The sequence below is a fragment of the Erythrolamprus reginae genome, chromosome 10 (assembly GCF_031021105.1).
Source record: "Erythrolamprus reginae isolate rEryReg1 chromosome 10, rEryReg1.hap1, whole genome shotgun sequence".
NCBI lineage: Eukaryota > Metazoa > Chordata > Lepidosauria > Squamata > Dipsadidae > Erythrolamprus > Erythrolamprus reginae.
Window position 1 is genome coordinate 48,619,928 of NC_091959.1, and position 23,860 is coordinate 48,643,787.

General features: G+C 43.8%; 1 protein-coding gene across 1 annotated transcript in view; it reads right to left on the reverse strand.

Annotated features, from left to right (window-relative positions):
* CLIP1 (CAP-Gly domain containing linker protein 1) overlaps positions 1 to 23,860 on the reverse strand; it is an 84,857-nt gene that overhangs the window by 41,271 nt on the left and 19,726 nt on the right. The window contains 7 exon segments of the mRNA XM_070763251.1: positions 937 to 1,041; positions 4,438 to 4,473; positions 8,874 to 8,934; positions 10,570 to 10,673; positions 13,322 to 13,519; positions 19,810 to 20,026; positions 21,327 to 21,451. Of these exon segments, the coding sequence (XP_070619352.1) occupies positions 937 to 1,041; positions 4,438 to 4,473; positions 8,874 to 8,934; positions 10,570 to 10,673; positions 13,322 to 13,519; positions 19,810 to 20,026; positions 21,327 to 21,451 (846 nt within the window).

Genomic DNA, 23,860 nt, shown 5'->3' on the forward strand with positions numbered 1-23,860 from the left:
TGTTTATCCCAGGCATGTTTCAATTCAGTGACTGTGGATTTACCAACCACGTCTGCTGGAAGTTTGTTCCAAGCATCTACTACTCTTTCAGTCAAATCATATTTTCTCATGTTGCTTTTGATCTTTCCCCCAACTCAGTTCAGATTGTGTCCCCTTGTTCTTGTGTTCACTTTCCTATTAAAAACACTTCCCTCCTGAACCGTATTTAACCCTTTAACATATTTAAATGTTTCGATCATGTCCCCCCTTTTCCTTCTGTCCTCCAGACTAGACAGATGGAGTCCATGAAGTCTTTCCTGATACGTTTTATGCTTAAGACCTTCCACCATTCTTGTAGCCCGTCTTTGGACCCGTTCAATTTTGTCAATATCTTTTTGTAGGTGAGGTCTCCAGAACTGGACACAGTATTATTCCAAATGGGGTCTCACCAGCGCTCTATATAAGGGGATCACAATCTCCCTCTTCCTGCTTGTTATACCTCTAGCTATGCAGCCAAGCATCCTACTTGCTTTTCCTACCGCCCGACCACACTGCTCACCCATTTTGAGACTGTCAGAAATCACTACTATGAGTATCTCCTTCTATAACCTTCATCATGCATTTTACTATGTGTGTATAGATATATATATATACCCACTAAATCCCTCATTGTGTATTGAACAAAATAAATAAATAAATAAAATAAATAAATTTTTAAGTTTAGGGAGACTGAATGTTTTAGAGACATTGGGGAGGCAAAAATCAAGTCGTAGCGACAGAAGAGAGGATGTGTAGCTCAGGGTTGGACGACGGGGTCCTCGGATGGACCCCTAGAGTGGTTTCCAAAATACAACCAGCCACTTAGCGCCAACGTCATCGACTTCCCCCCCACGGAAAACTCTCGGATCGCTTTCACACAGACGCCGCCTCGGTTGAAACATAGCGAAAGTGCATTACCCTAGTGTCTTCTAACTCCCTCTGGAGTTTGCCAGCTTTGGTCTTTTCAAAGAGGAGACTCTGCTCCAGCTCCTTAAGACGGGCATGTTCCAGTTTGGTCTGCGTCTGTTAGTCAAAAAAGGGAGAGGAAGAGAACACAACAGTGCCACCATCACATGCCAGCATGAGACGGGAAAAAAAGGAGCGACATGCAGGAGTTGCCACCAGTTTCTTCTAACAGTGGAGAAGAGAGAAGGATGGGCGGTTGGGTAATGAAGAAGAAGAAGAAGGTGACAAAAATAATAATGAAAAAGAAATGAAGCTTGGAAGGTGGAACTCAGGGCTGACACGCCGAGAGGTGGAAAAGGGCGGAGGTACGAAGGAGCACAAAACACACAAACAGGAAGCGACAAAACCATGCAGCCAAAGTTACTGGTCGGCGTGAGGTTTATCAGCACGGATTAGGAAAAGTTAAGCTAAAACGATTTTGATTTGCATTAAATATTTGAAGAAATGTTTAAAAAATTAAATTTTAAGATAACGGGCCTGCAAACCGCTTAGAGAGAGCTGTAAAAGCAGTGTGAAGCGGTATATAAGTCTAAGAGCTATTGCTATTGCTATTGCTATTCCTTCCTTCCTTCCTTCCTTCCTTCCTTCCTTCCTTCCTTCCTTCCTTCCTTCCTTCCTTCCTTCCTTCCTTCCTGGGTCAAATTAGGACCCAGATTGTTGGGGGCAAGAGGCTGACTCTCTGTAAACCGCTTAGAGAGGGCTGTAAAAGCACTGTGAAGCGGTACATAAGTCTAAATACCTCCGGAACCGCCTGCTATCGCACGAATCCCAGCGGCCTTCTCCGGGTCCCGTCGACTAAACAATGTCGTCTGGCGGGCCCCAGGGGAAGAGCCTCCTCTGTGGCGGCCCCGGCCCTCTGGAATCAACTCCCCCCGGAGATTAGAACTGCTCCCACCCTCCTTGTCTTCCGTAAACTACTTAAGACCCACCTATACTGCCAGGCATGGGGGATTTGAGACACCTTTCCCCCAGGCTTATTATAATTTATGTTTGGTATGTATGTGCTGTTTGGTTTTTAATTATGATAGGGTTTTTAGGTGTTTTTAATATTAGATTTGTGCCAGTATAATATTGTTTTTATCGTTGTTGTGAGCCGCCCCGAGTCTTCGGAGAGGGGCGGCATACAAATCTAATAAATTATTATTATTATTATTATTATTATTATTATTATTATTATTATTATTATTATTAAATGCTAAATGCTATTGCAGGGGGTTTTTTAGCTGTCAAAAGGTCCTTGTTTTCTCCCAAGAGTTGGCAACTGGATTTAAACGGGGGGAGATAGAAAAAGTGGACTGTAATCTTTTTTCTGCAAACGCTCGATTAAATCAATATTAAAAAGCAGGAGGATTTCAACCGGGATGGGGTACATACCCTGCTTTGAAAAAATTTGGGTGCAGAAAGCAAACATTCACAAAGAGTGTATGTCACATGCAGATTTCGTTCAGCTATGCCACTACCTTGATTTAAAAAGAGCAAAACCAACACCAATAATAACCGCGATGCTTTGCTGTGGGGTCAGAATGCACAAGGCCACACCACAGGACAAAGTGACCGCTGGAGGATTTGATTCTGCATTGGGAGGGGGGGAAGCAGACAGGACCCTCCCGAAATCTTGGAAACGAGACCGACATTTTTGTGTGTAGGCAAAGGGCCAGGGTCTAAAATGCCCTTCAGTTCTTCCTAGGAATCACACTTACACCAGTGTTTCCCAACTTTGGTAATTTGAAGATGTCTGGATTTCAACTCTGGGGAATTCTGGGAGTTGAAGTCCAGATATCTTCAAGTTTCCAAAGTTGGGGAACGCTGCACTTACACACACGTGCAACGCACAATACGAGGGAGGTATGACAATCATGAAGTGTCGTACCTCAAGATTCTTGACAAATGTATAGAGCGGTACCTCTGCTTATGGACTTCATTCGTTCCGTGACCAGGTTCTTAAGTAGAAAAGTTGGTAAGAAGAAGTATTTTTTTCCATAGGAATCAATGTAAAAGCAAATAATGTGTGCGATTGGGGAAACCACAGGGAGGGTGGAGGCCCTGTTTCCTCCCAGGAGATTCCTAGAGAGGCCCCATAGAGGTTTTTCCCCACCTTTTTCAGCCCTGTTTCTTCCCAGGAGATTCCTAGAAAGGCCCCACAGAGGCTTCTCCCCGCCGTTTCTGGCCATTTTCCTCCCAGGAGATTCCTAGAGAGGCCCCACGGAGGTTTCTCCCCACCTTTTCCAGCCCTGTTTCGTCCCAGGGGATTCCTACAGAGACCCCACGGAGGCTTCTCCCTGCCTTTTCCGGCCCTGTTTCCTCCCAGGAGATTCCTAGAGAGGCCCCACGGAGGCTTCTCCCTGCCTTTTCCGGTTACAGTTTCGGAGGCTCAAGTTTGTAAGTGGAAAATGGTTCTTGAGAAGAGGCAAAAAAATCTTGAACACCTGGTTTTCTCTTGAAAAGTCGTAAGTAGAGGTGTTCTTAGGTAGAGGTACCACTGTAGTTTTTTTTATGTATACTAAGAGCATGTGCACCAAAGACAAATTCCTTGTGTGTCCAATCACACCAATAAAGAATTCTATTCTATTCTATTCCATTCTATATTATACAACGTTCTGTAAAAGGGAAGATCTTTCACAAAATAATTGCAGAGCAAAGCTATGGTGGGTGGGGAATGAAGAAAAGTGATGCTTTCTCCCAATTTGATTTCTCACTTCCTCTTATTACTTTATTTTTCGGAGTATAAGACAGACCTTAGTTTTTGGGGAGGAAGATAGGGTAAAGAATCTGCTAGCGTCCTTAGTCTGGTCAGCTTCTGCACATTATTTTATCCCCTGGTTAGGGCTGGGGGGAAAAAACTTGTTTGGAGGGAGTAGCAATAAAAACAGGCCTTCAAAACCTTAGAGCTGGAAAAAAACTTCTTAGGAGTATCAATGAAAAAATGCAGCAAGCTGGGAAGATCGTTAGGGCTGGAAAAAAAACTTCAGAAAAGCTACATTCGGAGTATGAGACGCACCCACATTTTTAGCCTCTTTTAGGAGGGAAAAGGTGCATCTTATACTCCGAAAAATATGGTTAATTATGGCATGGAACCCACGCTAGGAAATGACCCAACTTGGCCTGCATCTTGGCTAATCAGTCCAAGGTTTTGAAGCAAATCTCTCCAGCGAAGTTTCTTGCAAGGTTTTAAGCACGAAGGGTACGGTGCTACGTTTGAAAGCTTGTATAAAAGATTTAGGAATCCTGCTTCCTTCCTTCTCTCCTGCTCTCGATCAAGGTCCTACATTTTTAAAAGCTACGAGGGTTCTTCAATTCCATGCAAGCACACAGGGAAGCGAATGTCCCAAAAACAATTTGCGTGGTTAGTGGTTAAGAGGGCACCATCGACAAACGCTTTATGGGGAATCGGGGGGTTAAGACCGGTAGACGGGAAAAAAGGGGGTATCTCCACACATTCAGAGGTCCTCTTACATTTTTTTCAGGGTCTTCGGAAATGTCTCTCTTTGGCTATCCGCAAAAATTAAGATAATGTGAGTTCAACGGAACATTTTCAACGTGAAGGTACAAAATATAAGTTTTTTTTTTAAAAAGGAAGCTAACCAAATTGAGACAGGGGGAAATTTACACCGCTAGCAGCTCTCAATCAAAAGTAAGTTATTAGTCCGGCTTGGTAGTTTGCAGTGTTCACAGGTCTTCCACAAAAGGACATCGAAACATAGAAGACTGACGGCAGAAAAAGACCTCCTGGTCCATCTAGTCTGCCCTTATGCTATTTCCTGTATTTTATCTTAGGATGGATCTGATGTTTATCCCAGGCATGTTTACATTCAGTTCCTGTGGATTCTTCCTTCCTTCCTTCCTTCCTTCCTTCCTTCCTTCCTTCCTTCCTTCCTTCCTTCCTTTTTGCTTTCCTTCCTTGTTTCCTTCCTGCCTTCTTTCCTCATTAATAGAAACATAGAAGATTGACGGCAGAAAAAGACCTCGTGGTCCATCTAGTCTGCCCTTATACCATTTCCTGTATTTTATCTCAGGATGGATCTATGTTTATCCCAGGCATGTTTAAATTCAGTCACTGTGGATTTACCAACACAGTCTGCTGGAAGTTTGTTCCAAGCATCTACTGCTCTTTCAGTCAAATAATATTTTCTCTCGTGGCTTCTGATCTTTCCCCCAACTAACCTCAGATTGTGCCCCCTTGTTCTTGGGTTCACTTTCCTATTAAAAACACTTCCCTCCTGAACATTATTTAACCCTTTCACATATTTAAATGTTTCGATCATGTTTCGGCAGTGATACAGCACTGGCCATTTTTTGTGTGTCTTTGTGCCATAGATCGCCTGTGCTCAAATAAGTGAGTATGATGGGCTGGGCAAGACTGTGATCTTTAGTCGAATCCTTGTGCGAAATGACCAGAATATATAAGTTTGGGACTAGTGTGTAGGCATTGAATCTTCGCATGGATCTACTTTTTGAAAGTTCTCAGTGGTCTAATGCAGTGTTTTTCAACCAGTGTGCCGTTGGCACACTAGTGTGCCGCGAGACATGGTCAGGTGTGCCATAAAGCTCAGCAAGAGAGAGAGAGAGAAAGAAAGAAAGAGAGAGAGAAAGAGAGAGAAAGAAAGCAAGAGAGAGAGAAAGAGAGAGAAAGAAAGCAAGAGAGAGAGAAAGAGAGAGAAAGAAAGCAAGAGAGAGAGAAAGAGAGAGAAAGAAAGCAAGAGAGAGAGAAAGAGAGAGAAAGAAAGCAAGAGAGAGAGAAAGAGAGAGAAAGAAAGCAAGAGAGAGAGAAAGAGAGAAAGAAAGCAAGAGAGTGAGAAAGAAAGAAAGAGAAAGAGAAAGAAAGCAAGAGAGAGAGAGAAAGAAAGAGAGTGAGAAAGAAAGAAAGAGAAAGAGAGAGAAAGAAAGCAAGAGAGAGAGAGAAAGAAAGCAAGAGAGAGAGAAAGAGAGAAAGAGAAAGAGAGAGAAAGAAAGCAAGAGAGAGAGAGAAAGAAAGCAAGAGAGAGAGAAAGAGAGAAAGCAAGAGAGAGAGAAAGAAAGCAAGAGAGAGAGAAAGAAAGAAAGAGAGTGAGAAAGAAAGAGAAAGAGAGAGAGAGAAAGCAAGAGAGAGAGAAAGAGAGAGAGAAAGAGAGAGAGAGAAAGCAAAAGAGAGAGAGAAAACGAGAGAGCGAAAGAAAGCAAAAGAGAGAGCGAAAGAAAGCAAGAGAGAGAGAGAGAGAAAGCAAGAGAGAAAGAGAGAGAAAGAAAGCAAGAGAGAGAGAGGCAGGGAAGGAGGGAGAGATAGAAAGAGAGCAAAAAAGAGAGGAAGGAAGGAAGAGAGAAAGAAAGAGGGATGGACAGAGAGGGGAAGGAAGGAAAAGAGAGAAAGAGGGAGAGAAATAGAGCGAAAGGGAGGAAGAGAGAGAGATAATTTCTTTTGTGCAAACTTTTTTTTGCCCCCCCACTCTCCCCCCCCCCCGGCTCAATGTGCCCCATGATTTTGTATATGTAAAAAATGTGCCGCAGCTCAAAAAAGGTTGAAAATCACTGGTCTAATGGACACCTGTTCCAGAAGGATGAGATGGTGAGTTCTTTGTGGTTCAGGGCAAGGGTAAGGCAAAGTTGGCTCTTCTCTGACTTGTGGACTTCAACTCCCAGAATTCCTGAGCTAGCGTGATTGGCTCAAAAATTCTGGGAGTTGAAGTCCACAAGTCAGAAAAGAGCCAACTTTGCCTTGCCCAGGGGAAAGATTGAGCAATTCCGACATTCATGAACCAGCCATCTTAGAAATATGGAAGGCGTGAGCGATGGGCAACTCAGTTAAGCCGAGCGGTCACTAAATGGAACCATGATTGTGCTTATGATCCGACTTTGGTAATCCTTCGCTTCACAAGACCTGCAAGGATTGGTGGCAAAGCTACTTTTTCATCAGCATCCTAACTGCAAACGGTGACTTAAACAGGGCAGTCACTAAATAAGGCCGTATCTCAATCTAATATTAACATTAATAACAATACACAGTTTATCTGTCTCACACACACACAAATACACACACACACAAAAAAAACACAAATAGTCAAAAGAAACACAGGCTGAAAATGAACATTCCTTGAAAAAGTCCAGATAAAATGGATGGGCGGAGAACATATAAGTAGAACTAAAGATGATATTAATACAAAAAATTAAGCCTTCTGCTTTCAGTCTGGATTGTCTACAGTTCAAGCATGTCAGTTTCCAATTTTTGCATGATACATGAGATTATTAAAGGGGGGGGGAAGCATTTAGTGAACATCTTAAAAAGAGTTTCGTTTTTTGAAAATCAAGCAGCGACATGCCACAAAGCATGCTAAAGAGGTTGTGAATTCAGCAACCGACTGTGTGGGCTTAGCGTGCAAAACCAGCCAGGATTGTGGGTTTTCACTGCTGAACACCAACTTGCAAAGTGTTGCGTAGGCCCGCAATTTTGTGGAAAGAAGGCTGGAAACACAATTCAGGCGTTCTGACGGCTTTAAACCTTTGCCTTCTTGGAAAGTCTTCTTCCCAAAGAAGGACAAAATGATATTCCGCATCAATCGTAGCTCTTTGCTGGGGGTTCTCAGCCTTCTTAGTACAGTGGTACCTCTACTTATGAACTTAATTCGTTCCGTGACCAGCTTCTTAAGTAGAAAAGTTTGCAAGAAGAAGCAATTTTTCTCGTAGGAATCAATGTAAAAGCAAATAATGCGTGCAAACCCATTAGGAAAGAAATAAAAGCTTGGAATTTGGGTTGGAGGAGGAGGAAGAAGAGGAGGAGGACAGTTGCTGCCCAGAGCAAAGGGAGCATTTCTTTTCTCTGGCCATTGGCAGAGGTTTATTCCCCCCTCCAAGTGCCCAAAGAAAGGAAAACACTCCGTTCGCTCTGGGCTGCCCAGAGCAAATGGAGCGTTTTCTTTTCTCTGAGCACTGGCAGAGGTTTATTCCCTCTCCAAGCACCTAGAGAAAGGAAAATGCTTTGTTTGCTCTGGGCTGCCCAGAGCAAATGGAGCGTTTTCTTTTATCTGGCCATTGGCAGAGGTTTATTCCTCCCTCCAAGCGCCCAAAGAAAGGAAAACACTCCGTTCACTCTGGGCTGCCCAGAGCAAAGGGAGCATTTCTTTTCTCTGGCCATTGGCAGAGGTTTATTCCCCCCTCCAAGTGCCCAAAGAAAGGAAAACACTCCGTTCGCTCTGGGCTGCGCAGAGCAAATGGAGTGTTTTCTTTTCTCTGAGCCCTGGCAGAGGTTTATTCCCTCTCCAAGCACCTAGAGAAAGGAAAATGCTTTGTTTGCTCTGGACTGCCAAAGCCTCCTTAAGCACCACCAAAAGGCTCCTCTGGCAGCCCAGAAAAGCCCGAGTTAGCCAGCATTAAAGGGGGAATGGCAGGAAACTGGCCGGGCCTTCGTGTCGCTCTCAAATTTCCTGGGAATTTTTTTCCGGGCTCAGGTTCTTAAGTAGAAAATGGTTCTTAAGAAGGGGCAAAAAAATCTTGAACACCCGGTTCTTATCTAGAAAAGTTCTTAAGTAGAGGCGTTCATAGGTAGAGGTACCACTGTACTGATCTCCAGGCCTTCGTTTCAGCGACCCATTGCGAGCGTTAAAAGAGTTGGCGCCAATTCCCGGTGGGTGGTTTTAACAAACACATTTTTATTAGGGATTTGGGAGGTTATATCGAGCGGCACAGAAGCAAAAACACCAGAATGGAAAAATGTTACTTACTCACAGCGGAGACAAAAGAATTAGAAAGAAAACTCTAGTCAAATGTGAGAACGCCCAGCTAGCCAAGGTTAAGCCACATCAGGGGTCCCTTTCGGACGTGATAAGGAGCCACCTCTTTTCTTTACTCTCTTGGTAGCTTGCTACGGTATAAGCGCCTCCTTTCCTGCGTAGCCGGTTTAAGAAAGTCGGAGAAAAGTTTACCTCCAAATCGCCTTTAGTAATAGATTCTTCTTCTACCCGGAACTGGAGATCTTCAACTTTCCTATGAACAATTTTAGGGGGGGAAAAAAACAATTCTCATATACCGCATTTTTCGGAGTACAGTGGCGCAACTACTTACGAACTTCATTCGTTCCGTGACCAGGTTCTTAAGTAGAAAAGTTTGTAAGAAGAAGACATTTTTCCCCATAGGAATCAATGTTAAAGCAAATAATGCATGCGGTTGGGGAAACCACAGGGAGGGTGGAGGCCCTGTTTCCTCCCAGGAGATTCCTACAGAGCCCACACAGAGGCTTCTCCCTGCCTTTTCCGGCCCCATTTCCTCCCAGGAGATTCCTAGAAAGGCCCTACAGAGGCTTCTCCCCACCTTTTCTGGCCCTATTTCCTCCCAGGAGATTCCTAGAAAGGCCCCACGGAGGCTTCTCCCTGCCTTTTCGGGCCCTGTTATCTCCCAGGAGATTCCTAGAGAGGCCCCACGGAGGCTTCTCCCTGCCTTTTCCGGCACTGTTTCCTCCCAGGAGATTCCTAGAGAGGCCCCACGGAGGCTTCTCCCGGCCTTTTCCAGCCCTGTTTCCTCCCAGGAGATTCCTAGAAAGGCCCCAAAGAGGCTTCTCCCCACCTTTTCCGGCCCTATTTTCTCCCAGGAGATTCCTAGAAAGGCCCTACAGAGGCTTCTCCCCACCTTTTACGGCCCTATTTCCTCCCAGGAGATTCCTAGAGAGGCCCCACGGAGGCTTCTCCCCACCTTTTCTGGCCCCATTTCCTCCCAGGAGATTCCTAGAGAAGCCCCACAGAGGCTTCTCCCTGCCTTTTCCGGCCCTGTTTCCTCCCAGGAGATTCCTAGAGAGGCCCACGGAGGCTTCTCCCTGCCTTTTCCGGCCCTGTTTCCTCCCAGGAGATTCCTAGAGAGGCCCACGGAGGTTTCTCCCTGCCTTTTCCGGCCCTGTTTCCTCCCAGGAGATTCCTAGAGAGGCCCCACGGAGGCTTCTCCCTACCTTTTCCAGTTACATTTTCGGAGGCTCGGGTTTGTAAGTGGAAAATGGTTCTTGAGAAGAGGCAAAAAAATCTTGAACACCTGGTTCTTATCTATAAAAGTTCGTAAGTAGAGGCGTTTGTAGGTAGAGGTACCACTGTGTAAGACGCACTTTCTCTCTTTCTCTAAGAGAGGGTGAATTATCTCCCCAACAGCCATTCCTGGATTATAAGAAGAGCATGTTGCCTTCTCCGGGTCCTGTCAACTAAACAATGTCGGTTGGCGGGCCCCAGGAGAAGAGCCTTCTCTGTGGCGGCCCGACTCTCTGGAACCAGCTCCCTCCAGAGATTAGAACTGCCCCTACCCTCCTTGCCTTTCATAAACTCCTCAAAACCCACCTTTGTCGTCAGGCATGGGGGAATTGAAATATCTCCCCTGGGCATGTACAATTTATGCATGGTATGTTTGTATGTATGTCTGCTTAATAATGGGGTTTTTAAAATATTTTAAATTGTAAATTATTAGATTTGTTATGAACTGTTTTATTGTGTTGTGAGCCGCCCCGAGTCTACGGAGAGGGGCGGCATACAAATCTAATAAATAATAATAATAATAATAATAATAATAATAATAATAATAATAATAATGTTGGCTTGGAGAGCTACCTGTACGTATTTTTTCTACCTGTTTGCACCTCTGATTTACCTTTTCTCCTCTTCCAACTGGTTCAGCAATTCCACTTTTTCTCTATCAGCCGCCTCCACCAAAGCCCGGAGTTGGTCCATCTTGGTCTCCATTTCCAGTATTCGCTGAGTAAGAGAGAGGCAGGTGAGAAAAAAGCCTATTTAACTTAAACGAGGCTACAGTGGACGAGCTACCTAGAAGACACGCTGGAACATCATCTTTCGGCTGTGTCGAGGGGGGCGTTTGCCCAGGTTCGCCTGGTGCACCAGTTGCAGCCCTATTTGGACAGGGGGTCATTACTCACAGTCACTCATGCCCTCATCACCTCGAGGCTCGACTACTGCAACGCTCTCTACATGGGGCGACCTTTGAAAAGTGTTTGGAAACTTCAGATCATGCAGAACGCTGCCACAACAGCCATCGTGGGGCTTCCCAGATTCGCCCACGTTTCTTCAACACTCCGTGGCCTGCATTGGCTGCCGATCAGTTTCCGGTCACAATTCAAAGTGTTGGTCATGACCTTTAAAGCCCTACATGGCATTGGACCAGATTACCTCCGGAACCGCCTGCTACCGCACGAATCCCAGCGACCGATAAGGTCCCACAGAGTTGGCCTTCTCCGGGTCCCGTCGACTAAACAATGTCGTTTGGTGGGCCCCAGGGGAAGAGCCTTCTCTGTGGCGGCCCCGGCCCTCTGGAACCAACTCCCCCCAGAGATAGCCCTTCCCCCTAGGCCATTACAAGTTATGCATGGTATGTTTGGTTTTAGAATAGGGGTTTTAGTTGTTTTTTATAATTGGATTGTACATGTTGTTTTTATTATTGTTGTTAGCCGCCCTGAGTCTACAGAGAGGGGCGGCATACAAATCCAATAAATAATAATAATAATTATTATTATTATTATTATTATTATTATTATTATTATTCCCAACCCAACCCAACCCAAGCTCTAGCCTTCGTTTCCCCAAAATACTATATATCCACTTTCATCCAAAATTTAACTCATATATCCATTCAATCAACAAACCCACTATACATTCATCGACCAGGGAGGAGAATCTAATGACCCCAAGTTTGGCAGTATAGGTGAGTTTTTAGACTCTTACAGAAGTCGAGGAGGGTGGGGACAACATGAATCTCTGGGGGAAGCTGTTTCCAGAGGGGCCCCCACAGAGAAGGCTCTTCCCCTAGGCCCCGCCCAGCGACATTGTCTAGTTGATCGGACCTGGAGAAGGCCGACTTTGTGGGACCTGACCGGTCGCTGGGATTCATACGGCAGGAGGCGGTCCCATAAATAATGTGGTCCCATGCCATGTAGGGCTTTATAGTCATAACCAACACTTTGAATTAAGTCCGGAAACCAATTGGCAGCCAGTGCAGACCGCAGAGTGTTGGAAAGATGTGGATATGTCTGGGCAGTCAATATAACCTTAACCTTATTTAACACTTTAATATAATAATAATAATAATAATAATAATAATAATAATAATAATAATAATAATAATTTATTAGATTTGTATGCCGCCCCTCTTCAATATCTCTGTTAAAGGGTTAAATAAGGTTCAGAAGGGAAGTGTGTTTTAATAGGAAAGTGAACCCAAGAACAAGGGGGCACAATCTGAGGTCAGTTGGGGGAAAGATCTTAAGCCATGTGGGAAAATATTATTTGACTGAAAGAATCATAGATGTTGGAACAAACTTCCAGCAGACGTGGTGGGTCAATCCACAATCACTGAATTGAAACATGCCTGGGATAAACATCCATCCATCCTTAGATAAAGTACAGGAAATAGTATAAGGGCAGACTAGATGGACCAGGAGGTCTTTTTCTGCCGTCAATCTTCTAGGTTTCTATATAGTCTCATGATTGCCAGGCAATAAAGTTGCAGGTTTGGCTTTGCCAGAGCGGCTTCGAAGAGTTCCTTCGGAACCGCTTGCTACCGCACGAATCCCAGCCACCAATAAGGTCCCACAGAGTTGGCCTTCTCCGGATCCCGTCGACTAAACAATGTCGTTTGGCAGGCCCCAGGGGAAGAGCCTTCTCTGTGGCGGCCCCGGCCCTCTGGAATCAACTCCTCCCAGAGATTAGAACTGCCCCCACCCTTCTTGTCTTCCGTAAATTACTCAAGACCCATCTATACCGCCTGGCATGGGGGAGTTGAGACACCTTTTCCCGCAGGCTTTTTTATATTTTTATATTTATGTTTGGTTATGTATGTGCTGTTTGCTTTTTAATATGATCGGGTTTTGTACTCAATCTGTCTAGTCTGGAGGACAGAAGGAAAAGGGGGGACATGATCGAAACATTTAAATATGTTAAAGGGTTCAATAAGGTTCAGGAGGGAAGTGTTTTTAATAGGGAAGTGAACACAAGAACAAGGGGACACAATCTGAAGTTAGTTGGGGGAAAGATCAAAAGCAACGTGAGAAAATATTATTTCACTGAAAGAGTAGTAGATCCTTGGAACAAACTTCCAGCAGACGTGGTAGATAAATCCACAGGAACTGAATTTAAACATGCCTGGGATAAACATAGATCCATTGTAAGATGAAATACAGGAAATAGTATAAGGGCAGACTAGATGGACCAGGAGGTCTTTTTCTGCCGTCAGTCTTCTATGTTTCTATGTTTCTATATGCTTCTTTTAATATTAGATTTATTTCGCTATAATATTGTTTTATTACTGTCGTGAGCCGCCCCGAGTCTTCGGAGAGGGGCGGCATACAAATCTAATAAATTGAATTTGAAGAGGCTAAGCCCCTCGGACTCACCTGGTCGTGCCCGTCCCGTGTCAGGGCCAGCTGCTGTTCTATCTCCCCGACGTGGCTCGTGGCTTTGGCCATCTCCGCCCTCTCCAAGTCCCGCTCGGCCAGGAGCTGTTCGATGTGCTGCTGTTTCTCCTTCAGGGCCTCTTGCAAGGCGGTGGTGCCCGAAATCTTACGGGCGTACCGAGAGGACGTCTCTGTCAACTGCAAGAACGAGAGGAGGGTCTTGAACTGACCAAACAGGGATGGAAAGGTCCAAAGACACACAACGGTGTTGCAAACGCCAATGGGGGCGTCTTGGGTACAGATCGAATCAGTGCTGGGGTGGGATGGGTTTTATTTTCTTTTTTTTTAGGGCTCTTAGCTCCATCCCGAACCAGTGTGGCTTACACACTGGAAAAATTCAGAATGAAGGGTTTTTAAAGACTTTTTAGCCAGTGCACATAAAAACAGCTGTAAATTCAGGGCCCATGGTGTCAACGCTGGGGCTTAAGCTGTGGAACGATCCTATATTCTTGTCCAAAGTGGAGAATTATGTGGTTTATTCCAATGTTCAGGTAAGTCAGCTGCCCCAAAGGTGCTTTTTCAAGAGGCAACTGGACTTTTGCTACTCATCCAAGAAGCTGTGTGTTTCCCATTGTTTAAGAGGCACGGACTTCCGCTCCCAGAATTCCCCATGGCGGGGGAATCCGGTGTCATGGTAATGATTTAAGAGATAACCAGCTGCTACGATGATGCGATGCTAGGAACGAGCCAGCAAGGTTATGGGGCTGGTATCACTTTAAGAGCCTGTAATAAGAATAGGCCCTGTTGGGGACGTATCTCTTTCCGTGCTGTAATTGCTGTTTGTTTGAGGTCTGATTAAAGTACGTGTATGTATATATTCTCTGTAGATAAAACTGTCAGAATTAATTTTATTTCTTGAGGCAATATTACAATGCAAGAAAATGGTTTGTAACCATAGGAAAGGCTGATGTAAGCCATAATCAGCATGCAATCATGGGTTTATTTATTTATTGGATTTGTATGCCGCCCATCTCCGCAGACTCGGAGAGGGGTTTGCTAACTGCGCTGCAACCTGATTGGCTGTAACCTATATATAAGGAGTAACATCCTTGCATGGATATGGTTTGTGCTGGGTGGTTTGTTAGAGTGGTTTTGTCATGGATTTTATTTATTTTATTTATTTATTTATTGGATTTGTATGCTGCCCCTTTCCAGAGACTCGGGGCGGCTAACAGCGACAATAAAACAGTGTACAATAGTAATTTGGTATTGATGATTAAAAATCAATTAATATAAAAACCAAACATACATACATACATACCATGCATAGAATTGTAAAGGCCTAGGGGGAAAGAGGATCTCAATTCCCCCATGCCTGGCGGCATTTTTTCCTACAACTTTTGATTTTGTGTTTACTAAGTGCTTTTATTTTGGTCTATGGCTGTAATAATAAATTTGATTTGAGTGGTTTTTGTGAGTTGGCGGTTTAGTGCTTCGTGGTTTGTGGGTGGTTGCAGTGGTGGATGTAACAGTAGTTGTACGATAGTATTATGAGAGTTTATTTAGAGAAACATTTTGCTAAGGAGAAAAGTAAAGTATATTTTTGCAAGAAAGCAAGCTGCAGAGTTTTTTTTCACTGAAGACTTCAATTAGGTAGAGTGGTGAACCGTGGCTATTTGGTGGGGTTAATTCCCACGTGGGCAAAACTCTCCCCCAACAAAAAACACCATTTAAATGAACTGTATTTTCTCCTGGGTTGTCTTGGCCAGACTGTGCCTACTTTGACATTTATTTATTTTATTTATTTATTCAATTTTTATGCCGCCCTTCTCCTTAGACTCAGGGCGGCTTACAACATGTTAGCAATAGCACTTTTTGTAACAGAGCTAGGCTATTGCCCCCACAATCCGGGTCCTCATTTGACCCACCTCGGAAGGATGGAAGGCTGAGTCAACCTTGAGCCGGTGATGAGATTTGAACCGCTGACCTTCAGACCTACAGCCAGCTTCAGTGGCCTGAAGTCCATGCCTCTTAAAAAGTCGTGGAAACACTCAGCTAACCCAACGAGCACCCTCCCGCTCCCCAATTTTAGGGAAAAGAAAAATCTAATTTTCCTTCCGCGTCCTGTGCTTCCACCCTCCGGGTAGGTCAAGAAAGGAAGTGAACATACCTGCATAGCAAGACTCTTAATGCAGCATTCGGGAGAATAGGAAACAGAAGAAGTCAAAGAGAAACAGGGCAGCTGGCCAAAACCTTAGCGGAAGGAGGCTAGAGCAGATTAGCCGGTTAAGCTGCTAAGCGGTCTCTGGCCAGGGCGCTGGCTAAATATAAAAACCGTCCTTCAGTTAAACCCGGAGAATTCGCTCCCTTATCCGAGCCACAACCTGGGATCACGTGCAGCAAAGAAAACCTCCAACAACCCTCCAAGGGGCCTTGCCAAATTTGGCGGAAGACGTTACCGTTGGTGTGTGTGTAAGTTTGCAAATGTCCAATTTTAAGCTCTCCCGTCGATGGGGAAGAGCTGCACATTTTCCTGCAGGTGATTCAAGATTCGGCCGTTTATGTTGAAGGCTACGTATTAATATACGGTGAGTATGAAGTTAATAAAATATATAAATTGCAAAACAACGAGAGGAATTATGAGATATGTTTACGGTTCACAACTCAAGAGTAAAGAAAGAGGCTTCTTTTTTGGGGTGTAAGGCATTTCTTCCATTTAGACCAGTGATGATGAACCTTTTTTAACTCGGGTGCCGAAAGAGCGTGGGAGTAATTCAATGCCTGGGGAGCACGAAAATAGCTTTCCTCACCCCCTGGAGACCCTCCGGAGGCTGGAAACGGCCTGTTTCCCAACTTCTGGTGGGCCCAGTAGGCTCATGTTTCACCCTCTCAAGGCTCTAAAGCAGAGGTCCCCAAACTTTTTACACAGGGGGCCAGTTCACTGTCCCTCAGACTGTTGGAGGGCCGGACTATAAAGAAAAACTATGAACAAATTCCTATGCACACTGCACATACCTTGTTTTAAAGTAAAAAACAAAATGGAAACGTACTATTTAGAGGGGGGAGAAGGTCTAAAATTCATATATGTTTATGTTTTGTTTTTAATTTTATTTCATTGACATCTGATTGGTTACAAGGTTTCCTTGGCTTATGAAAAGTATATAAAGAAAGAAGGAAGCACTTTGGCATAATGGCTAATAAGTTATAAATATAATTGGTGTACTTTTGGAAGGAACATTAAGGAGGAAATTTAATTAAAAGAAAATGAATGTAACTGGATGACAAAATTAGAAGAAAAAAAACCTTTGCAACTTTTTAAATATTAGTTACTAACAAAATACTACATTTTATTCATGGGAAATTAGATGGTACACTGTGTTGTTTGAATGTATGTTGAGAGAAAAATTAAAAAAAAATTACCCCCCCCCAAAAAAAAACAGTCCTTCCTTCCTCTGTCCCTCCATTCATTTCATTCTTCCTTCCTTCCCTCCTTCATTCCTCTCCACTTCTCCTTCCCTCCCTCTCTTTCCCTTTTCTTTCTTTCTCTCTCTCTTTTCCCTGTGCTCTTGATACTCACCGGTGGCCCGCGGGCCGTAGTTTGGGGACCGCTGCTCTAAAGGCTTCCAAAGGGTAAAAGCGCCCTCTCCATCCCCCCGGAGGCTCTCTGGAAGCCAAAAACGCCCTCCCGGAGCCTCTGTGCAAACCAAGAATCAGCTGGCCAGCACACACCTGCACGTTGGAGCTGAGCTAGGACAATGGCTCGCGTGCCAGCAGATATGGCTCTGCGTGCCACCTGTGGCACCCGTGCCATAGGTTCTCCGTCTCTGGTTTAGATGGTAGAGGTAGTCCTTGAGTCACAATGGTTCATTTAGTGACCAAAGTTACAACGGCAGTGAAATAAGTGACTTACGACCGTTTCCCACACTTATGACTGGGGCACTATCCCTGCGGTCAAGGGATCAAAATGTCGATGCTTGGCAAACCAACTTGTATTTATGATGGCCAAATATATATGTAACATATATATATATATATATAAAGTGTATATATGTGTATATATACACATACACTTTATATAGAGAGACTACTATAGATCTATTTTGGGCTTATTTGCCTTCATCAGGTAACCATACCCTTTTTTACTGTCATTGTATACACTGATTTTTTAAAAATATATATTTATATACTGCTCAAAAAAATAAAGGGAACACCAACAACACAATATAACTCCAAGTAAATCAAACATCTATGAAATCAAACTGTCCACTTAGGAAGCAACATTTGATTGACCATCAATTTCACCTGCTGTTGTGCACAGAACAAAAGTATTCAATGAGAATATTTCATTCATCCAGATCTAGAATAGGTTATTTGAGTGTTCCCTTTATTTTTTTGAGCAGTATATATATACGTCACATGTTTTTTTGCTGAATTTGAAAATTAAGGGAGACTAGGATAGATCTATTTCGGCCTTATTTTGGCCTCATCAGCTAGCCATACCCACTGGGACTTGAACCTGCAACCTTTGCCTTGTAAGGCAGAGAATTATCCTCTAGGCTACAGTATCCAATCCCTTCAGTGGTTTCAGTGAGATGCCTTTTAAATTCAGGGCTTCTGGATTTTCCACCCTCTTTTTAACTTTAGGATGCTCTGTGAGAATACCTCTGCAGGTATATATAGATACTTATTGCAGACGTATTATTGCAGGTACAGTGTTCCCTCGATTTTTGCGGGTTCGAACTTCGCGAATAGCCTATACCACGGTTTTTCAAAAAATATTAATTAAAAAATACTTTGCGGGGGGGGGGGGTTCTATACCACGGTATTTCCCGCCCGATGACATCATACGTCACTGCCAAATTAATAATTTTTGCCAATAAATAACAAAAAAAATTAATTACTGTTAATAAATAATTATGTTTATAAATATCAGGATCACTATTCAATGGTGAGTACCAGTAATAATTGTGAGTAAATGGTTGTTAAGGGAATGGGAAATGGTAATTTAGGGGTTTAAAGTGTTAAGGGAAGGCTTGTGATACTGTCCATAGTCAAAAATGGTGTATTTACTTCCGCATCTCTACTTTGCGGAAATTCGACTTTCAAGGGCAGTCTCGGAACGCATCCCCCGGGAAAATCGAGGGAACCCTGTACAGTGGAACCCCGACATAAGAGCTGCTCTACTTAAGAGCAACTCGAGATAAGAGCTGGGAGGGGAGAGATATTTTTGTTCTACTTACAAGCCCAAATTCGAGATACAAGCGCCAAGGAGCTGTCTCCTGAAGCCAAACGCTAACTTCCGCGTTCGGCTTCAGGAGACAGCTGCGAAGCGGCGCGCGTGTTTTAAAAGGTTGCAGCCGGCCTGGGGGGCTCGGGGGGGTGCTTGCAGCTTTCTTTCTTGCTCTTTTTCTTTCTCTCTTTTACCTTCCCTTCCTCTATTTCTTCTTTTCTTTCTCCTTCCCACCTTCTTCCCTCCCTCCCTTCACTCATTCCTCTCGTACTCTCCCCTTTCATAAGTTTCCTTGCTTCCTTCCTCTGTTCCTGTTCCTTCCCCCTTTCTTTCTTTCTTTCTTTCTTTCTTGCTCTTTTTCTTTCTCTCTTTTACCTTCCCTTCCTCTATTTCTTCTTTTCTTTCTCCTTCCCACCTTCTTCCCTCCCTCCCTCCCTTCACTCATTCCTCTCTTACTCTCCCCTTTCATAAGTTTCCTTGCTTCCTTCCTCTGTTCCTGTCCCTTCCCTCCTTCCTTCCTTCCTTCCTTCCCACCCTCCGTCCATTCATTCACCCATTCCTCTCTTGATCGCTTAAAGCCGGTCCCTGGTGCAAAAAGGGTTGGGGACCTCTGTCCTACAGGATTGGGTGGCAAAGAAGTTGAACATATGTAAATTTAAAAGTTTAAGAAAGTTTACAAGTTAAGTGAAAGAAACTTCATTATTCATTTATATGTACATGTACATTTCTTCATTAAAAACATGTCTTTCTGCATAATTTAGACTAACTTTGTGAGTTTTTTGAGGGCTGGAACCAATTAAAATTATTTACATTAATTCCTATGGGGAAAAGTCGTTCGAGATAAGAGCTGCTCGACTTAAGAGCCCAGGTCCGGAACGAATTAAACTCGTATCTCGAGGTACCACTGTATATGTCTCTATGCATTTGTATACAGAAATATTACTCTATGCATGTGGCAGATTGTAAGCCAGATCCACTTAACAAACCAAAACATAACCTCTCTCTCTCTCTCTCTTTAAATGTGGTTAGTTTGGATTAAAGGTTAGCATCACGGCTTAAACACCAAAGCTTCTATTCCACAGGGCTAGCCAAGTTTTTTTCCATGCATGCTTTCCGAGATGCGCACCGTTAGAAGGCAAACGAGCAGTGCAGAACAGCCAAAATGGGCAGCGCAAATAAATGCGTGTGTGGGTGTGAGAGACCCACAAAAGGGGTCTGCTTTGCGGTTGTCGAGCACGCAATACGAAAAGAAACTTACTAGTCCTGCTCGGCTGGGCTTGCTGCTTACGGAAGAGGCCACCGAACTCAGGGAGCTGAGGGACGAGGCGCTGGGGCTGCGTTTCAGGCTGCTGGGGGTGGGGAGGGCTTTCCGGACGGTGGGCTTGGCTTTGGCCGGCGTGGTGGACGGGAAGCCGATCTTGGTCACTTTGTGGACCGGAGCAAAGAGGCCGTATTTGGACTGACACTGGAAGTACCTGCGGCGGAGAGAAGGGGAGACCCAACCGTGAAAACATTCCGCAAAGAAAAATCTTGCGTGAACAAACCGACATAATAACCCTGGTTTTTAGACAAAGGCTTTGAAGCTTTGTGTCGGAAGACGTCTTAGAAACATAGAAGATTGACGGCAGAAAAAGACCTCCTGGTCCAGGGGTGGGCAAAGTTGGCTCTTCTATGACTTGTGGACTTCAACTCCCAGAATTCCTGAGCCAATCATTGCTAGCTCAGGAATTCTGGGAATTGAAGTCCACACGTCATAGAAGAGCCAACTTTGCCTACTCCATGTAGTCTGCCCTTATACTATTTCCTGTATTTTATCTTAGGATGAATCTATGTTTATCCCAGGCATGCTTAAATTCAGTGACTGTGGATTGACCAACCACGTCTGCTGGGAGTTTTTTCCAAGCATCTACTACTCTTTCAATCGAATAATATTTTCTCACGTGGCTTCTGATCTTTCCCCCAACTAACTTCAGATTGTGTCCCCTTGCTCTTGTGTTCACTTTCCTATTAAAAACACTTCCCTCCTGAACCTTATTCAACCCTTTCACATATTCAAATGTTTCGATCGTGTCCCCCTTTTCCTTCTGTCCTCCAGACTAGACAGATGGACTTCATGAACTCTTTCCTGATCAGTTTGATGCTTGAGACCTTCCACCGTTTTTGTAGCCCACCTTTGGACCCGTTCAATTTGATCCATCTCTTTTTTTAGGGGAGGTCTCCAGAACTGGGCTGTAATGAAAACTCTAGAGGAATTAATTAATTAATTAATTAATTAATTAATATGTCCAATACACAATGAGAGTTTTAGTGGGTATATATATATATATACACACACATAGTAAAATACATGATGAAGGTTATAGAGGAGATACTCATAGTAAAATATATCTAAGAAATAATAGAAAAGAAGGTATAGTAATAGAACATATCAATGAAAGAATAGAAGAAGAGATATAGGAATAGAAGAAAGGTATAGGAGATATAGGAGAGCAATAGGACAGGGGACGGAAGACACTCTAGTGCACTTGTACTCGCCCCTTACTGACCTCTTAGGAATCTGGATAGGTCAACCGTAGATAATCTAAGGGTAATTTTCCTACAGTTGTCATTTTTCATGAGCCTCCTGCTTTGGAAAACAGGAGGCAGAAACCCCCAAAGAGGAACCCCAAGATAGCCCCCTCCCCAAAACGAAGTCCAATGAAAGTGAGAATGGGAACGTAGTCAGGGCTGATCAGAAAGCAGGCGATTCCGATTCTCAGCTGGACATGATCTTACCTTGTTCCGGCAACAGCGCCATCGTTCTTGCCCAGGGGTTCGTCCAATTCAACGCCGCACCACTCCCCCTTGGCAAAATCCGTCTCCCCCAAAAAACGTACCACGCCGGCTTTCGTTCCCCCGACCTAGAGAAAGAAAGAAAGAAAGAGAGAGAGAGAGAGAGAGAGTGAGAGTGAAAGAAAGGCACAGAAAGAAAGAAAGAAAGAAAGACACAGAAAGAAAGAAAGAAAGAAAGAAAGAAGTTAAAAAGAAATTTGAAATGAAAGTTAAAAACAAAGACATTTGAAAAGAAAGTTAAAAAGAAATTTGAAAAGAAAGGTAAAAGAAAAACATTTGAACCGAAAGTTAAAAAGAAAGCTGGAAAGAATTTTGCAGATTTTTTTTTTTTAAATCCTCCAGCTAAATTAGAACTAAAACAAACATTGGCACTCCTGCGGTTACGTTTTTCTGCTACCCGGGCCGAAACCTTGCCAAAAATAAAGACTGCAAACTTCAGCCAATTCTAATAAAGACCAAACCTAAAATAATAACTAACTCTTCAGGATTTCCCCTTCCGCACGAATTATTTTGGAAATTTGTTTGCTTTGGCCACTGACACAACCGGTTACGTTTGCCAAAAATGGTTCAGATAGTTTAACCTTGACAGGAGACCAAGTGAGGAAACGATGACATGAACCAAAAGTTTGATGCTTATTTTATTATTTTAGTTTATTTGGTAGTTTGGAGCTTTGCCTTCACCATAAAACCACAAGCAGAGCTGGATTCACATAATCCTTATATCTAAGTTTCTGCACTTGGTAACTTGGAAGACGGGTGGACTTCAACTCCCAGAATTCCCCAGCCAGCCATGCTTCCAAGCTGGAGAAATGCTACTCTATAAAGTTGACTTCAAAATCACTTGTCCTATTTCAAACCCCTTCAATGTTTTGATAATATACAGCTCCAAAAAAAACAAAGGGAACCCTTAAACAACACAATATAACTCCAAGTAAATCAAACTTCTTTGAAATCAAACTGTCCACTTAGGAAGCAAGACTCATGGACAATCAATTTCACGTGTTGTCAGCACATTTAACTTTGTACAGAACAATGTATTCAATGAGAATATTTCATTCATTCAGATCTAAGGTGTGTTCTTTGTGTGCAGGACGATTTTATAACAACAACAACAACAACGAGTTGGAAGGGACCTTGGAGGTCTTCTAGTCCAACCCCCTGCTTAGGCAGAAAACCCTACACTATTTCAGACAGATGATTATCCAACATCTGTTTAAAAACTTCCAGTTTTGGAACATTGACAACTTCTGGAGGCAACTTCTGTTCCACTGATTAATTGCTCTAACTATCAGGAAATTTCTCCTTAGTTCTAAGTTGCTTCTCTCCTTGTTTAGTTTCCACCCATTGCTTATTGTTCTACCCTCAGGTGCTTTGGAGAATACGTTGACTCCTCTTTCTTTGTGGCAACCCATGAGAATCTGGAAGGCTGCCATCACATCTCCCCTGGTCCTTCTTTATGGTCATTAACCTTGCCAAAAAAGTATGATCTCACCTGTCGGCGCATGAGATTTGCAGACACAGCAATTTTCGCCCTACCTGGAGGCAGCTGAGCTGAACCAACAATTGAAGTCATTCCTAAAAGTGTTTGTTTTTAAAGAAACTTACTCTGCCTTTTTAATAATAATCTTAATGGGTGGATCAAAAATGCTCTTTTCGTCGACTGCAGAAACAGGGTAAGTGGAGGCAAAGACGCCATGATACTCCACCCCAAAATAATTATACAGTGATACCTCATCTTACAAACGCCTCGTCATACAAACTTTTCGAGATACAAACCCAGGGTTTAAGATTTTTTTGCTTCTTCTTACAAACTATTTTCACCTTACAAACCCACCGCCGTCGCTGGGATGCCCCGCCTCCGGACTTCCGTTGCCAGCGAAGCACCCGTTTTTGCACTGCTGGGATTCCCCTGAGGCTCCCCTGGACTTCCGTGTTTTTGTGATGCTGCAGGGGAATCCCAGCAGGGGAATCCCAGCAGCGCAAAAACAGGCACTTCGCTGGCAACAGAAGTCCGGAGATGGGGTTTCCCAGCGAGGGGAGCGTCAGTGAAATTGCAGCATCGCAAAAACACAGAGGTCTGGACTTTGGTGTTTTTGCGATGCTGCGATTTCACTGATGCTCCCTTCGCTGGGAAACCCCACCTCCGGACTTCCGTTGCCAGCGAAGCGCCTGTTTTTGTGATGCTTGGATTCCCCTACTGGGATTCTCCTGCAGCATCGCAAAAACACAAAAGTCCAGAGGTGGGGTTTCCCATGGTGGGGAGCCTCAGGGGAATCTCAGCAATGCAAAAACGGGCGCTTCGGCTGGCAAAAGGGGTGAATTTTGGGCTTGCACGCATTAATCGCTTTTCCATTGATTCCTATGGGAAACATTGTTTTGTCTTACAAACCTTTCACCTTAAGAACCTCGTCCCAAAACCAATTAAGTTTGTAAGACAAGGTATCACTGTATTCCAAAATAATGGGCTTGTGTGTCAT